The sequence below is a fragment of the Chlamydomonas reinhardtii genome, chromosome 6 (assembly GCF_000002595.2).
Source record: "Chlamydomonas reinhardtii strain CC-503 cw92 mt+ chromosome 6, whole genome shotgun sequence".
NCBI lineage: Eukaryota > Viridiplantae > Chlorophyta > Chlorophyceae > Chlamydomonadales > Chlamydomonadaceae > Chlamydomonas > Chlamydomonas reinhardtii.
Window position 1 is genome coordinate 4,022,151 of NC_057009.1, and position 15,330 is coordinate 4,037,480.

Sequence of the window (15,330 nt, forward strand, 5' to 3'; positions counted from 1 at the left end):
CATCAAATTATCGTCGCTACAGTATGGAGGCCCGCACGAAAGGCAGGTTGACATTGGATGCCACCGCGGCAGGGGCCATGACGACGCGTGCCCTGATGCCGTCTGGCAGCTCGCACAGATTCATGCCGGACGGCACACCTGCAGTGCAGTGCACCCCATACACGTTCACTCACGCCGCGGTATCCCTGGCTCCGCTTGCACGACAACACTCAGCATCGGGATGCACCTTTGACTCATCCATGTAACCGTACTTTTACATCCGTGCAGCACGCCAGCACTTCAGTTAGTTCCGGGCCGCATTGCTTCCCAAGGGGTCTCCCAAAAGCTACCGTGGTCGCCTCCGCAATCCGACGTCCGCACAGATGAGTAGAAACACATGAATAGGCACGCTGTTGGGCCCAGACGCAAAGGAACAGTGAAGCGGGGCCTGCTGCCGTGGCCTGCTGCCCGGCATCGTCATTCACCAAATGGAGCTCCCAATTCAACCCTAGGCCCGTCTCCCGAAACTGCAGCTTCGCAGCGGAGCACCAACTCTTAACCTACCGCTCAGAGCGCCTCTGGTCAAAAGGGACCAGTATCCGTTCGTCCATTTTATCAATACATTCACAATTGTCATACCGTATTCAGACGTTCTATCACCATGACGCGCAGCGCCCACCTCGTGTGTTGGGTCTCCCCCTGTCAGTTCCCTTCACAATTGCAACAGACTCCCACCATTCGCACCCCCGCATCGGCGTGTGTGGGATCTGACAAGCCACATGTGGTGGCTACGAACTCTACACCTGCAGGGAATGGCACGCCCTGCCATGCTACTGCTGTTGGCCCTAGCTCTTGGCTTATGGCCCTCGACTTCTGGCCCTTGGCTCTTGCCCTCAGCGCCGTGCTGCCTGCCCGCCTGCCTGCCTGCCTCTGAGCCGCTCAGAAGAGCCTGCAGCGTTGCCACAGCACCAGTGTTCCCACCGCGTCCGCCGAGGCCAACAGCGCCTCGTCGTAGCTCCAGGACACGGCAGTCACGGCGGCGCGGTGGGCCTGTGCGGGTGGATGGCAGCGGGGGTGAGGGCGGGGCCAGGTGGTGAAGTAGGCGTGGCTAAAAGCGCGGTGCGCAACAGGTGCAAGAATGAAGACAAGGCGGGGGGCCTCCAGTCGGGTCAGCGTCCTGCATGCCGTATTGCCGTACGTCCAATGCTGGTAGAGGCTGTGCACAGGAACAACAGCTCGTACCCAAGGGCGTCAAGCCGTCGCAAAGCCCTCGCCGCACCTTGAGCGCATTCACAATCAAGGGCCGGTCCTGCCCCGCGGCCGCCGCGGCCGCCGCCGCCGACCCACCGCCGCCGCCACCTCCTCCTCCACCGGCTCCCGCACCCGCGCTGAAGCTCTTTGCCGAAACGTCCACGATGTACACGGACGTGTCATCTGAGCCGTAAGTAATGATAGGCACATCGTGGATGGGCGACAGGGGGCAGATGGCCGGCCGTAGCCGCAGCAGCGTCGCCGCTGCCGCCGCCGTGGCGGCGACGCTCCGCGCGGCCGTGGCCGCCGCGGTCGCCGGCGAGGCTGAGGGAGAGGCGGCTGGAAGGTGCGCCTTCGTGGAAAAGGAGGGCCCAGAGGGCGTGGAGGAGGAGGAGGAGGCTGCGCTGCTCAGGACGTTGGATGGTAGGGCGGCGGCGGAGGGCGGCTGCACCCAGCGGCGCAGGTGCAGCTCCGCGGTGTGGCGGACCTGCGCGGCGGCGCGCGCGGATGGGCGGTGGGGGCGCGGTGGCATTAGTTCGCGGGCACAGCGGCTGTTGCGCGCTGTGGGCAAAGGTCTGCCTGGACTGCCATTGCTGTACATGAGGAGCTCATAGCCACCCGCCGTTCACCCACCCTCCCATCAGGGACCACGCCAACTCGCGCACACACGCCCTGACGCACACACGCACTGACTTCCCAACCCATACAGAGCTACACCGGGTCCCCGGTGCCCCGCCACGCACACAAGCCCCACCCACGCACCTCGTTCGCCTTGACCACACACAGCGACCCGTCCTGCAACGCCGCCAGCAGCACTGGGCTGTCCGTGGCCCGACAGAAGGGCACGTACTGCAACGTGGTGACGCTACAGCCACCGCCGGCACCGCCAGCGGCGTGGCTGCTGCTGCTGCTGCTACTGCCGGGCAGCGCCAGGCGCAGGCGGAAGGCGGGGCGAAGACGGGACAGCTGCCGCTCCTTGAGCTCGCACGCGTACAGGTGCAGCGTGCCTGAGGAGCGGTGACGTGTAATGCGGTGAAATGTGTGAGAAGACAAAGAGTGTGGAGTGCATGAGGCGTGGCGTCGTCAAGGTTCGGGGCACGGTGGCGGTAGCAATCAAATCCGTATCGATCGCATGCCAAACGATGCTCCCTCCCCAATAACAGGCGACCGGCGCTTTGTGCAAGTGTGCGCACGCACCTGTTGAGTCGCCCACAAAGACGTGATGGTTGCTGCACTCGATGGCTGCGGGGCAGGCGGGGGTTTGAGAGCGTTGGGCGAGCGGCTTGGCTTGAGCACGCTCCTTCATTCTGTGGAGGCTACTGTGAAGGCGCCCTTGATGGGCCCATTTGTAACTGAAGCTACGACACTGGCCCAGCACCCCCGCGACGATGGCGGCCCCCCAGCAGCGGCCGCTGTGCGGCCGGCAGCACTCACCCGTCACCGCCACGCCGCTTTTCTCCGTTGCGAGCTGGTAGCGGCTGTGCTGCATGCCTGCGGCGAGCGGGCATTCACAGGGGGGGGTGGCCGGATTGGCGAGGTGCCGTGGTTGATGCGGTCTGTGCGTGCACGCGCCGCAGCTTACACATGGACACACCCAGAACAAAGCAGAGCTGAGAGCTCAGACTGCAGGCCGCTAGCCCCTGCGACCAGACCCTAACGCTACGCCGGCCGCAGTTATGGCGCACCGAGACGCGCAAAGCACATCTACGGGCAGCCTGCCACACCGAGCGCACACGCATAACACATTAATACCCAACCCACCCGTGTTGCTGTTCCAGATTTCGAGTGCACCCCTGGAGGTGCCCACCATGGCCAGACTGAAATTGACGCGGTGGAACCTGCGCGGCCACGGAACCACACACAGCTGCCACACGTGAGGACACACGAGCATGCGTGCATGCAGAGGCCCCACGCGGCGGCATGCGGCCCATGCAGGCGTGTGATTGTCGGATAGGTTGCAGCGTCACTCAATGAGGCGCCCCGCCTGCCGTGCACGCCCACCAGCAGCGAGCGTACTTTGCAGGCGCACGGGTACACAAACAAATTCGCATGCCACCCGTTCGCCCATACCCCTTGATACGCATGCATGCCCCATACGACCTCGCGCACCTGCCGCACAGGAAGGAGGTGGCGGGGCAGGAAATGCTCCGGATGCAGGTGGGGTCTGCCGGGTCCGCCACGTCCCACACACACAGCGAGGCGTCGGCTCCCACGCTCAACAGCTGGCTGTTGTCGTACGTCCAGTCCAGCGCCTGCACCACCTGACCGTGCATGCGCCGGGCCTGTGCCGGGCGGGTGTGCGTAGCGGATAGCGATAAGAGAGCGATACTAAAATACGGTGTTGGGTGTGGGAAGCGCGCAATGGTCGGAGGGCGGGCTTGGGCGGAACTCAGCCGTGGGCCGGAGTTGAGCAAGGGCGGAGTTACATGACGCGAAGGTGGGCGGGACTGGCGTTCGTTTCCTACTGACTTAACTGGTGGCTTGGTACGTGCGGCCGCCACTCTGGTTTGCTAGCGGTCCATACGCCTTTTCCAATGAGCGCGTGGGGGCGCCTAGGCAACGCACTCGCGCGCAAGCACACGATCGACGTGATGTATAGTACATGCACAGCGCTAGCCCAACGGATTGCCGGCGATGTTCCCCGCTGTCCGAAAGCCCACGTGAGCCTATGACACCTGTTGAAGGAGTGTCACGAGATTCGTACGGCCAGTGGGCCCAAGTCTTCAAACGTCCGGGGCTGTTCCTACTCAGGCTTCGTAAACTGTAAGTTCCTGATGGTGGAATTCTGGCCTGGAGTGCAGGACACCTAGAGACTACTGGAATCGTCCGGACAGGCCAGCTGCCAGGAATAGAGGTGACCTTGCTGTAGCTAGCCTAGCAGGCCCAATCGTATCAGCCGGGTCGGCGCCGGCTTAGGGCATCCGCTCGCGCTACTTTGCAATGGCCACCACAGCAACAGCCTCCCTGCCCTGCTGTTGCCCTGCGCATGTGTGCCGTATGCGACACGGTGTATTGAAGCCATGCATGCCAAGTGGGAGTGCAACATACGCCCAGCGGCGCCAAGGCAGCCGCCACGCCACCCACCCACACACCCGGCTGCACATGCATACCCCAGCTCCGCACCCACGCACCCCCTTGGCCCCATCCCCCATCCCCCCACCTCATCAGCACCGTCTCCACGCCCCACACTTCCAGCCCAGTGCCCCGCCCCAGCTCTGTAACTCCGCTGCTCCGTTGCGATCGCCCAAGCCGCATGCGGCGTGCCCCGCACCTTGGAGCACACCGGCTGCGTGTGTGCGCCGGCCGCCGGCAGCAGCACCAGCCAAAGCTCGCCGTCGGCGCAGCCGTAGGCGAGCAGGTCATTGCGCAGCGCCGCAAACGCCACGACACTCACCGGCGACGTCGACTCCGCCAGCACGTGTTTGACACCTGCGGGTGCCGATGCCCGGGCCGCGAAAAGTAGCGTGTGCTGCCGATTGTTGTTGTGGTAGTGGTGGGTGTAGGCGGAGCCGTGTTTGCCATCGGGAGGACGGTACAGTCGTGCGTGTGTGCCGCTGTCCCGGGGACTCCCGCCACGTGCGGCACATCCGGCTGGGCGTGACCCGCCGCACCGGGCGACACCAATACTTCCTCCCTGACCTTCCATGCCGGACATCGGGGTTGTCCGTCAGCCCCACCCCTCCATCCGCGCCATGTCTTTCCTACTGCGCCTGGAGTCATACCTACCCAGCCCTAGGCATACCGCAACCAAACACGGACACTCAAGCACAAAAGCGATGGGCGTCACGGCTGATTCTGTCTGAGTCTTTTCCAAAGGCCTGTGACGCCCATATTTTATGTGCTTAAGTGATTGCGTCTGATTATGCCTAGAGCTTGGGCAGGCTTACAGAAGCGCTGTAGGGTAACTGAAACTGTTGCGTGGCCGATGTCGTGTGTCCCCCCTCCATCCCTCGTGCCATCCCTCAGCTTGATTTGGCGTTACATTATGGCGTTTGTGTTATGGCGGTTGCGTAACGACTCGCGGGAGCCTGATGCAAGGCGCCTCTAGTCACATCGGGATGGCTTACCCTCAAAAGAGTACTTGACAGTGGCGGGCAGCGTGTGAGGCGCAGCAGCAGCGCGCAACGCTGCGCTGGCGCCCTCGGCGCCCGCGTGCGCGGCTGCTGCTAGCTCCTTGCGCGCGTGCAGCAGATCCCGGTATGCTGAGTATGTGCCCGTGTTTGCGCGCCACAGCTGTCCAAAGCGAATGGGTGTGGGAGGGAAAGGGGCAAGGGCGCAGTTGTTGGAAGGCGATGGAGGCGAGGAGTCGCCCGTGGGCCCAGACAACCGTGGTGGTTAAGCAAGCGGAATGTCACCTCGCGTGCCACACAAGCAGTTGGGCTGCGTCCTAGAAGCAGCGCCCGCAGCCGTTCCGCCTCTGCTGAGCCATTCGCGACGCTGTCCCGCGACTCTGCCATTGCCCCGGTTTCAGGCATTTCGGGGACTGGTGCGTAAATCTAACTACATTTACCGTGTTTCAGTACATCAGCAAACGCATATAGCAAGGACTCAGTGCGCATTTGCAACGTCTCGAGCTAACGCATCGCAGTCCAGCGTGGGCTTTGAGGTAATGCCTCTGTAATGTACAAATAATATGCAAGTAAGCAGTCAGGTCCAAAGTTGAATGTCGAATGCGGTTCCGCCTCATGCACGCGTGTCAACGCGGAACGTGACCGCCTGTGACCGCGGCATCCCACTCACTGGCCGTCAACAACTGCGCCTATCTTAAACCCTAAATCGACTCGGTGCGGTCACAAGGGCCCATCCCTGGTGGTCACAGCCATTTGAGCAACGAACCACGTTGGGGTTGGTGGGTTGGACCCCGTACGCGCCATCTTCGATAACATGACTACGGTACCACACGCACCGCCGCCCCAGTGCGCGGCAGCGTCACCACCATGTCACTCCGCCACTACTCCATCACCGCAGCCGACACCAGCGCCGTGCCAGGTGCACACCGCCACACCTGTCTACGGGCAGGGATGCATGCGGCAGGTCCATTCATCATACGCCCTCATGGACACCGCACCGGACACACACGTGTCAACTGCTCCGCCCGTACCTGGTTACGGCTGGATGCGATACGCCAAAGCTGCGTCCCGTAACGGCCCCTTCAAAGCCCCATTACGGAGGCTTGCGCAGGCAGCTGCTCCCCCCTTGTCTGTCTTACTTGTGGTGGCAATAGTATATTACGATAATATTACCGCGATGCCTGTGCGTGCGCCAAAAGTGCTTGTGCGGCAGCCGTCCCTATACGCACCCCACGTGTAGCCTATCTAGCTGCCCTTGCAAGCAGCGTTCTCCAGTTGGGCCCCTAAAGTTTGCGGTAACGTATGAAGCTGTCTCACATTTACCCGTACTCCTGGCATGCGCTAGGGCGCTATAGGCCTGGCGGCCCCTGCCAGGCCCAAGAATGCTCACGCCATGCAGGAGCACTGAGCAACAGGTGTGCCACGTGTACTTTGCCCGTGCAGCGTGCGGCGCGGCAATCCTCGCAACTACCAACACTTTAACTGGCACACCGGGATCACAAACGGGCTTTCGCGCAACTGCCAACGAACAGGGGTGGCATGCGGCGTGGCGGTTGGCGCGCAGCGCGAGTGGGAGCTGGTAGTTGGACAGCGAGGCATGTGGGACGACGGGCATGTGGGACGACGAAGCTGCAACAGAGTACGGCGGAGCACGGTGGAGGCTAGCGGTTGACGCCTGTCGTGTCAGATTCACCGTCCGACTGTACTACCACTGCCGTACGGCCCTTCCCGTGGGGGGGGTATGGGGGTGGGCCGGGGGGGTTCCACGACGCCAAACTGGTCTCCCCTGAGTCCCCCACGCTCTCAGCCCCTCCGTACATGTAGTAATGACTTGCTGGTCAAGTGGGAGGGCGGTCCACGCTCGCCTGAGGTCGAAATGGGCGGGTTTTGGCCCGCCAGCCATGCGCCCGATGGGCGCGTGTCGGTCCGATCGGGCCAAAGTGTGCTGGAGAGAGCAGTAACTCACTCAATATGTTATTCAGATACCCAATATTGCACTGGAATGTACCCCGGGGCAAAATGCGAGGCTCTGCCGACCAGCAATTTCGCGACCGGAGTCCCTCACACCGCCACATTTTCAATGCTCTATCATTGCCGTGTCTATTATTGACTATACGGAGCACTTTGCACGGCTTTTCAAGGGCTAAACGCTGCCCTTCGTGCACGTTGTCGCGGCATGTCGCTGCATTTTGCGAGCTCGGCGAGCGGACAGGCCGCTCCAGGGACTAAAACAGCAAGTCATAACATATAAGCGTCATGTATAAGCATTAGACGAGGTTTGGTCTTTGGACGGTGCGGCGTGTATGGGCACGCCCCCGAGTGAACCCGGGTTGGTTGGCGCAGCGCGCGAGTGGGAGTGCATAGTCGTGCGCGTGGCGCATGGGACAGTATGGGAAGCTGCGTGAGCTGCATGTAAACTCAGAGAGACGCATGGGGCTGACCCTGTTTCCATGAGCTGCCTCTAATCGCACACGGTTTCACACGGCTGACCCTGGGACCATCGCGTGTGGATGCAGATGAGTGCGACCGATGTGCGAAGGAAACATGGGTGGTTGCGCGGCGCGCTTTGCGCGGCGCGGCGGAGCGTTTGACTCCCCCGGTCGGTCGAGGTGCATCTGAGCGCACACGGTTGACACTGGGACCCTCGCGGGGCGGCTGGCCCGCTGAGGAGTTGTATGAGTAGCCGCGGAGCACGGGTGGGACTCGCTGCAGTGCACGAGAGTCGCTGGGGCACGCGGAGGCGGGGCGGAAACTTAGCGAAACGTAACTGCGTAACTGGAGTGAAACTCGGGCGATTTCCACGAGAGAGAAAGAATCGGTGAGAATGTGTGAATGCGACTCGCGGAAACGCAAAAGCGCTGCTCGGTGCTCTCACGCACGCACTCACGCGCAGCGCGCAACAACAGGGTTGCGGGGTGGCCAACTCGCCCCATGTGATCGACAACGGTCGGCAACCGCCCCCAATTCCCAGTTGCGACCAGGCCCCGGCCCGATTTCTGTGCATAGACCTATAAGGATTACCCCTGCGCTCCGGGGGCCGGGGTGGTCGGGTGGAACCCCACGCGCAGGTGGATCCCCCTTGCACCCTGGTCAAAACCCATAGGTGCCCAACGCAACCCCAGCCCTTCCGGGTGAAACTATTTGTCCATTGCTTACGTACGCAACATATATAATACCATTTTACCAGTGCTTGTTTGCTGTGGGGTCCACCTGCACCGGACCTTGGGGTGAAACACCACTCGTTTCACCCCGTGTCATTCACCATGCACCATGCTTCCACCTGCTTGCCGCCACTGGGCTTGCCGCCACTGCGCTGGATCCCTGACGCACACACGACTACAGCGCATGACTACCTCACACTAGAAGTCCTTTGACGCCCCTTGCAGTGACGGCCGAGACATGCGCACGCACATGGACATGTCTGGGCCAGAGCACGCACAGCTAGTGGCAGGGCCTGCTCATATGCCAAATTTATGTCACAAATAACAGATAGCACGCTGAAAAGCGGCGCGCAAGGTGGAGGATGGATGGGCTCGGCACGACGGCACCTCAGCCCGATTGGCGTCGCCCGAGCTCGTCGCGCCTCGCTTGCAAGCGTTATAGCATGCTATTTATCCTAATTGGTCACAGGAACCATCAGTAGAGGCATAGGAAGCGTGTAGAGTGGGAACCGAAATTACTAGGCGCCCGGCAAATATGCCGCTCAATCGTGACCGTGACCCGGATTGAGAGCCAGGGGCCCCCAGGAAAAAGAAACAAGTTTGTAGCACAAACACATTCACCCGTTCCAACAAAGTACATACAGCAGGCATTCTTCTAAAACTGTCAAACAAAGCTTTCGACAGGTCAATTTGAATTGTTGTCCCAGCCCAGCCCAGCCCAGCGCTCGCACCGCTCGCAGAAGACATCGCTGGCACCGTGTTGGCCGCCATTTGAGCGCTTGGTCAACTGCGAGACATCGCGAGACCGTGTTGGCCGCCACTTGACCAAGCGCTCAAATGGCGGCCAACACGGTGCCAGCGATGTCTTCTGCGAGCGGTGCGAGCGCTGGGCTGGTCGCGCCAGGAGCAGGCCCTATCACGAGCAAGGCGGACGATGGCGAGCGGTCGCGCTACTGTGCGCAACTCCACGCGCTGCGAGGTAAAATGGCTTGTATGTGGGTCATATGGGCGCTATGCGATAAGCTGTATCGCCAGGGGGCTGCTCTTTAAGCGGGCTTTATGAAAGGGCACTTTTAGAACCACTTCTCTGACTCCTGGTTGTGCTGCACGCTTCTCTTGGAACGGCCTCAACCTGAAAACTCACCGTTCACCTGAAATTCTTACTGTGCCGCAGCGGTGGGCGCCAGCGTTCCCGACGCGGACCTGGGCGACGCGGTCTGCATCGTCCACCAGGCAAACCGGAGCGGAAGCCCGGGTAAGCAGCCGTGGGGGAATCTACTCCTCGCCAGCCGGTTAGCAGGGTGCGCACACAAGAGCGTGGGCAGCGGCATGAGCAACTTCGTCACTTTGCCTGTGCAACACCTGTTAGTTAGTGCACGGATTGCACAAAAATTTACGCCGACCAACACCGCGTCTACCCAGATACCCTGAGGGTTTCAGACCTTCCTGTGTTTGTGCGCGCCGCACAACCGTCCCGCACTGTATCAGAGCCTCTTTCCACCGGGTGTGGGTGCCCTGCAACGCCACATGCGTGCATGCCCGCAGGCGAGGTTGTGCTGGGCGCGAAGGTGGACAAGCTCTCGGCCGACGTGGGGGCGGTCAAGGCGAAGTTGGACCAGCTCTCGGTCATGATGGTCGGCATCAAGGCGGGGCAGAACAACGTGGTGCACCGCAACATGAACGGCAACAGCCGGATGGCGGAGCACAACCTGCAGCCGCTCAAGGCGGAGGAGGGAGAGCACGTGGGCGAGTACCCAACCCAGCCCGACCTATTCCCGGCGACGCTGGGGGCGCTGTTCAGCCTCAACAACCCCCAGCTGGACAAGCTGGAGGAGTTCTACAACTGCGAGTTCAAGGGCACCAGCATAGCGGCGTGGCAGAGCGCCTTCACCGCCTTCATTGGTGCGCTGTCTGCGCGCCCCTGAGTGGCGGCGTTGTTTTATGTTTGGGGGGAAGCGGGGAGGACAAGCGTAGATGAATCGCAAGTGGGTCCTGGTGCCGTGTCGGCACCTTGGCATGAACCTGGGGAACGAAATTGTGAATTTTGTGGAACAAGGATGGAACAATTACAAAGCCCGCCAGTGCAACCATCCAAAAACTACAACCACTGTGACCTGTATGTGAAAGTGGCCGACGGCTGGGGCTCCGCCGCGGCCGTGTGCTGCAGTTGGCTTTCCCAGAGTGCTGGGGCACATCACCCGGGGGGCCACGTGTGCACACGCTCCGAGATCCGCCGGGCCTTGATTATGCCTCCGGCGTTGTTAACGGCGTGGTTGTGTTATCAGGTTATAGCCGCCTTGGGTTGTACGCCGAGGGTGGTCAAGATCGGCACGAGGTTCAGTGGAATGGTTCCCGCGACGCCCAGGGCGAGGCACTCTGCGGGCGAGTAGTGGACTCCGCCATCCAGCTTGGATTGTCGTTTCGATGTTTCTTCTCTGTGGTGTTACCACAGCGCATATGTCATCATGGAGCTGTGGCTCAGCTGCCATTCGTGGCAAGCGGCAGGCAGGGCCAGCAGAGGGCTCCGGCAGGGCCACTGGCGATGTGCATGACGTCGAGTCACTATGCAATGCGGGGCGACATACCGTACAGTGTAAGATTAAGGTTGATTGCAATCACGGTATGGATGGAGGGCCTCCTTTTGCTGCCTGTGGGCAGATGTAGATAGCTAGTGGGCCAGCAGTTCTCCAGCCCTAACGCTCGCGGCGATCGGTGCCCCCCGTGCCTGCCCTGCCTTGAGTCGGTGCAGATCCATGCCGGTTGCGTGTCCAGCAGGCCTAGGCCTCCAGGGGCACCACACATGTGCAGTGACCATGTGTCGTTCCTGTTACGGGCGGGCCACGCCGCATCGTGCTGCCAAGTCGCAGGCCTCAACCGTCCCACAGGCAACCCTGGGCAACCCAGCACCCCTTTGCCGCCAATGCACACGTCTGGATTCCCCTATCTACCCTCTGGCCATCAGCACTGCCCGTCTCTATATATCTCAGGAGCTAGCCCTCCTGGATTCCTGCATGCCTATGCGTGCGTCCTCACTGTCATCAGCTCGCACGCACCCGACTCACCCGCTGGACCAGAACGCGCCGCGGTTGTGTCAGGGCACGGTTCCGATGCACAGAGGGGTGGCATACTGGCATGGGGTACCTATCCAGCTATCCTACTAATCCTCTGGCCACCCCAGGATAGGACCGGCTTGCTATCATACGGTATGTGCCTCGTCCTCCAATCATTTCCAATCCTTGAGGTGCCGGTTCCAATCCTTTCCGTCCCAATCCCGATCCCTAAAAGCCTGGTTCCAATCCCTGCAGTCCCAAACCCAATCCCTCAAGTGGTGTTCATGGTTAGCTGATAGAGGTTACATGTGGGACGACAGCCGTGGACTAAGCCAGGGCCCCAAAAACGTACGAGACACGCACGCTCACCCGAGGAGAGATCCCCGAATGACCCCCATGCTCCTCGCCTCCGGAGAGGGGAGGAACCCCAGGCCCGGCTCACCGCAAACGCTAGCGCTGCTCACCTAAGCCGTGGGTCGGCGTCATAAGACTACCTCTTGCGAGTCCCTAAGCTGACAAGCTAGGGTGAGGCCGGTGGCGAGTCCGCTGTTGGCCCTACCAAGATAACCCCTCCAACATCATCTGACGCTAGGAATGGGTGCTGGTTCGGGACAAGGTCCCAGCGGCGCGGAGGCCGACGCAGACTCACAAACGCAGCTAGCCGTGACCAGAAGTCCGCAATCACCTCCACACCTATCCTTCGTACAACAGCAACCTCCGCAGTCCGGTCTGCAGCATCACGGCAAGCGTAAAGGCGCTGTCGGCCGTATTCCAGGGCCGCCACAGCAGCCAAGCACACGATGTCCCACACCGCCTGCGATAGCCCTGGTGGCGCCTGTACTAACCACAACTGGTTCCGTGTGATGTCCACATTCGCATGCTCCCGCATCACATCACGCAGAGCCTCCGCCACCACACAGTCCCAGAAGTGATGAACCCTAGCGCCAGCAGTCATCTGAGTCCCACACGGGCATTTCTCCACGCGTCCATCTGCGGCCCACGCCGCAAGCATCCCAAAGCCCGTGAACCCATTGACTGCCAGACGCCAGAGCGGTTCCTTGTGTCGCGGCTCCCACACCAAAGCCCACAGCCGCGCCAGGGCCGCCCGCAGTGCATGAATCGCTTCCGCTGGCGCCGCGGCGCCGCTGTAGGCCTCTTGGATGAAGGCCAAGTGACGCACGCGGAGCGCGTCGTACGCAGGCGCAAGTTGAAGCTGGGTTGCCTGCTTCACCGTAAGGGTCAGCAAGGGCACGTCAGCCGCGCCATGCCGCCACCCCAGGCTCTGCGCAAGCAGCAGCCATACCTGGGGGGCAGGAGGCGCGGAGGCCGCGCCGCCAGGCGCATGCAGTGTGGCCGACGCCGCCACCCTCCACGCCGCCGGTACACGGGCCAGCAGCGCGGAGAACTGGGCAGCAGCATCCGGGCCGGACTGCAGCTCCGGCGGCACGCGCGCCATATCCGTAATGCGTAGGATGGGGCGCAGGACGGACCGCTTGTACTGTATAGTGCAGCGACGTGCGAGGCGCGGCCCGAGCGCACCAGCCGGCTTGGAAGCCACCAGCTGGCGCACCGCGGCCAGCGCCTCCCAGCACCGCACTGCCGTGCCGAGCGTGAGCAGACCCGGCAGCGCCATGAGAGCTGGGAAGTCACGCTCCAAGCCCCCCGCCTGAAGCCCCGCCGCACACGGCAAGACTGGATTGCCCCAGAGCGGAAGTGCAAAGCACCAGGGCCCTGGCACCAGCACAGCCGGGCGTAGGATTGTGACCGGAGGCAGGTAGCTGAGGGCACCCAGGAGGCGCACGAGGGCCGGGCAGGTTGCCGCCACCGGCTGGCCGAAGATTGCACAGCCATCGGCAGCGGGTCCGACACCGCCGGCCGCCCGCTGCATCGTCAGGACGCAGAGGGGGTGGGCGGCCGTGTGTAGCTGCTGCACCAGGGCGGTGGCGGCGGCTGTCCACGGCGGCACGTAGGTGTCAGCCACAGAGCCGTGCATGTGCTGCAGCCAGCGCACAGCCAACACAGCGTGTCGGGCGCGCACGTGTTCCACCACCGGCAGCAATCCAAAGCCGCCATCGCGTGGCGGCAGGGCGACGCAGTCGGAGGGGAGGCCGGGAAGTCGGGCCCGGCCAGCACCTTGCGGCGTGGCAACGATGATGCGGCGGTCCACAAACCGCACAAGCGTTTTGAGGAAGTCTGCCAAAACCGTCTGCGGCGGTAGACCCGCAAACTCCATATGGTAGAGCACACGGCTGACGGCGTAGGAGGAGGCACAGAAGCCACGGCCAAAGGCAGTTAGGGGGAGGCCGCAGAGCGTCCCCACGGTGCCAATGGCAGGGGAGAGGGAAGGAGCCCCCTGGGCTGCAGCCGTGCCAAGTGGGAGGTCGTAGAAGACCACACCCAGCGTGCGCGAGTGCGAGACTACGCGCAAGCCATGCGCCATAGCAACTGTGTTGGGCGGGGCAGGCGCGGCTACGGCACCGCCAGCACCCGCGGCGGAGGCGCCGGCCGTCACGCCACCAGTGACCACAACACCGGCAGCTGCCCAAACCGCGCCCGCCCGAGAAGGCACCGCACCACCGGCCGCCAAGCTGCCCCCACCAGAGTGGCTGGCGCCGGGGCCGCCGCCAGCCACCGCGCCACCAGCCGCCGCGCCGCCGGCAGCCATGCCGCCGGCAGCTGCCACACTGGTCGCCGCCACGCTGTGAGCTGCCATGTTGCCAGCCGCTGCGCCGCCAGCCGCCAAGCCAGCAGCGACAGCGCGGGCGGGAGCAGGAGTGGCGCGGCGCCGTGCACCGATGGGCAGAAGCTCCACCTTGTCGAGGTTAAGGCGCTGCCCAGAGGCGGCGCGGAAGGTCTCCATAGCTGCCAGGAAACCAGGCACGTTGGCCATCCGACGCAAGAACGGCGCAGCGTCGTCCGCATAGGCAGTAGCGACGAGGCGGATATCCGCCCAGGAGACATCAAAGCCCGCGCGGTCGAGGTAGGCGAAGAGGGCCTGGGCCGGCGCCAAGTACAGAGGAGGCGCCAGCGGGCACCCCTGCCGTACGCCCGCAATGATGAGGACGAAGGCCGACAGGTAGCCGTTAGCCAGGGCGGCAGAGCGCGTGCCCGTAAGCAGCAGCTTGACCCAGGCCAGGAAGCCACTGCCAACGCCCATGACTGCCAAGCACCGGTACAGGAAGTTGCGGTCCAGGGTGTCGTAGGCTTTGTAGAAGTCCAGGAAGGCCACAACGCCGCGGTCAGCGTCAGCGGTGCTGCCCGCAGCGCCCCCGCCCCCGCCACCGCCACCGCCGCCAGGGCCACCGCCTTCGGCCACCCGCATGAGCTCCGGCAGAAGCTGCAGCAGTAGGACGTTGTCGGCGATGCGGCGCCCGGGCAGGAAGGCTGTCTGGGCGGGGTGGATCAGCTATCTACGGGTCCTCTGGAAAGTGTGACGCATCCTATGCGTCGTCGCGGACAGCGCGATTTCGGCCCAACGCATTGACGTCACGGAATGATCATAGCGTTCTCTATACGTGATCTTGGTCCCAGGGCGCGAGAGCGAGTGCAGCGTATGAACGAGGCATGTAACTGCGCTTCATTGTCAGGCGCGAGAATGCGCGTGCATAGCGATAACTTGCATCGCAAGTTTCTAACAGCATAGATACGGTTGTCAGAAAGCACTAAAGCATGAAAATGGGAAGCCATCTCGGCCGGTCGGAAAGGCGAGATCACAAGGATGACGAGAAGCAGTATCCATGCATATCGTCTATCGCAAAGATACACAGTTGCGAGGTGCGAACTTATGGAACTTTGGCGGGAGTGCCAGCTCGGCGGCGC

General features: G+C 62.6%; 3 protein-coding genes across 3 annotated transcripts; 1 reads left to right on the forward strand and 2 right to left on the reverse strand.

Moving 5' to 3' along the window:
• Positions 1–2: 2 nt before the first annotated feature.
• Positions 3–5,855, reverse strand: CHLRE_06g278205v5 (uncharacterized protein). Its single transcript, XM_043063136.1, has 10 exons — positions 5,586–5,855; positions 5,298–5,463; positions 4,502–4,659; positions 3,340–3,512; positions 2,992–3,068; positions 2,665–2,721; positions 2,428–2,472; positions 1,993–2,237; positions 1,259–1,717; positions 3–1,029 (listed from the first exon to the last, which is right to left on the reverse strand). The coding sequence occupies exons 1-10, from the start codon at positions 5,703–5,705 to the stop codon at positions 919–921; spliced, it is 1,611 nt and encodes a 536-aa protein (XP_042923840.1). The 5' UTR covers positions 5,706–5,855; the 3' UTR covers positions 3–918.
• Positions 5,856–8,915: 3,060 nt separating this feature from the next.
• Positions 8,916–11,070, forward strand: CHLRE_06g278206v5 (uncharacterized protein). The gene is made up of 3 exons (XM_043063137.1): positions 8,916–9,440; positions 9,636–9,716; positions 10,007–11,070. Exons 1-3 carry the CDS (start codon positions 9,299–9,301, stop codon positions 10,384–10,386), a joined length of 603 nt encoding a protein of 200 aa, XP_042923841.1. The 5' UTR covers positions 8,916–9,298; the 3' UTR covers positions 10,387–11,070.
• A 731-nt stretch (positions 11,071–11,801) lies between these two features.
• Positions 11,802–15,255, reverse strand: CHLRE_06g278207v5 (uncharacterized protein). Its single transcript, XM_043063138.1, has 2 exons — positions 13,051–15,255; positions 11,802–12,814 (listed from the first exon to the last, which is right to left on the reverse strand). The coding sequence occupies exons 1-2, from the start codon at positions 14,831–14,833 to the stop codon at positions 12,765–12,767; spliced, it is 1,833 nt and encodes a 610-aa protein (XP_042923842.1). The 5' UTR covers positions 14,834–15,255; the 3' UTR covers positions 11,802–12,764.
• Positions 15,256–15,330: the final 75 nt, after the last annotated feature.

What these genes read in the sequence shown, in the direction of transcription:
- CHLRE_06g278205v5 (XM_043063136.1), bottom strand. Translation starts at nt 5,705, where the DNA reads ATGCCTGAAACCGGGGCAATGGCAGAGTCGCGGGACAGCGTCGCGAAT. An exon ending in CTTTGTGGGCGACTCAACAG is followed by an intron (nt 2,238 to 2,427) that starts GTGCGTGCGCAC and finishes ACCGCTCCTCAG; the next exon opens with GCACGCTGCACCTGTACGCG. An exon ending in TGATTGTGAATGCGCTCAAG is followed by an intron (nt 1,030 to 1,258) that starts GTGCGGCGAGGG and finishes CCACCCGCACAG; the next exon opens with GCCCACCGCGCCGCCGTGAC.
- CHLRE_06g278206v5 (XM_043063137.1), top strand. Translation starts at nt 9,299, where the DNA reads ATGGCGGCCAACACGGTGCCAGCGATGTCTTCTGCGAGCGGTGCGAGC. An exon ending in GCAACTCCACGCGCTGCGAG is followed by an intron (nt 9,441 to 9,635) that starts GTAAAATGGCTT and finishes ACTGTGCCGCAG; the next exon opens with CGGTGGGCGCCAGCGTTCCC. An exon ending in AAACCGGAGCGGAAGCCCGG is followed by an intron (nt 9,717 to 10,006) that starts GTAAGCAGCCGT and finishes GCATGCCCGCAG; the next exon opens with GCGAGGTTGTGCTGGGCGCG.
- CHLRE_06g278207v5 (XM_043063138.1), bottom strand. Translation starts at nt 14,833, where the DNA reads ATGCGGGTGGCCGAAGGCGGTGGCCCTGGCGGCGGTGGCGGTGGCGGG. An exon ending in GGTGGCTTCCAAGCCGGCTG is followed by an intron (nt 12,815 to 13,050) that starts GTGCGCTCGGGC and finishes CCTGCCCCCCAG; the next exon opens with GTATGGCTGCTGCTTGCGCA.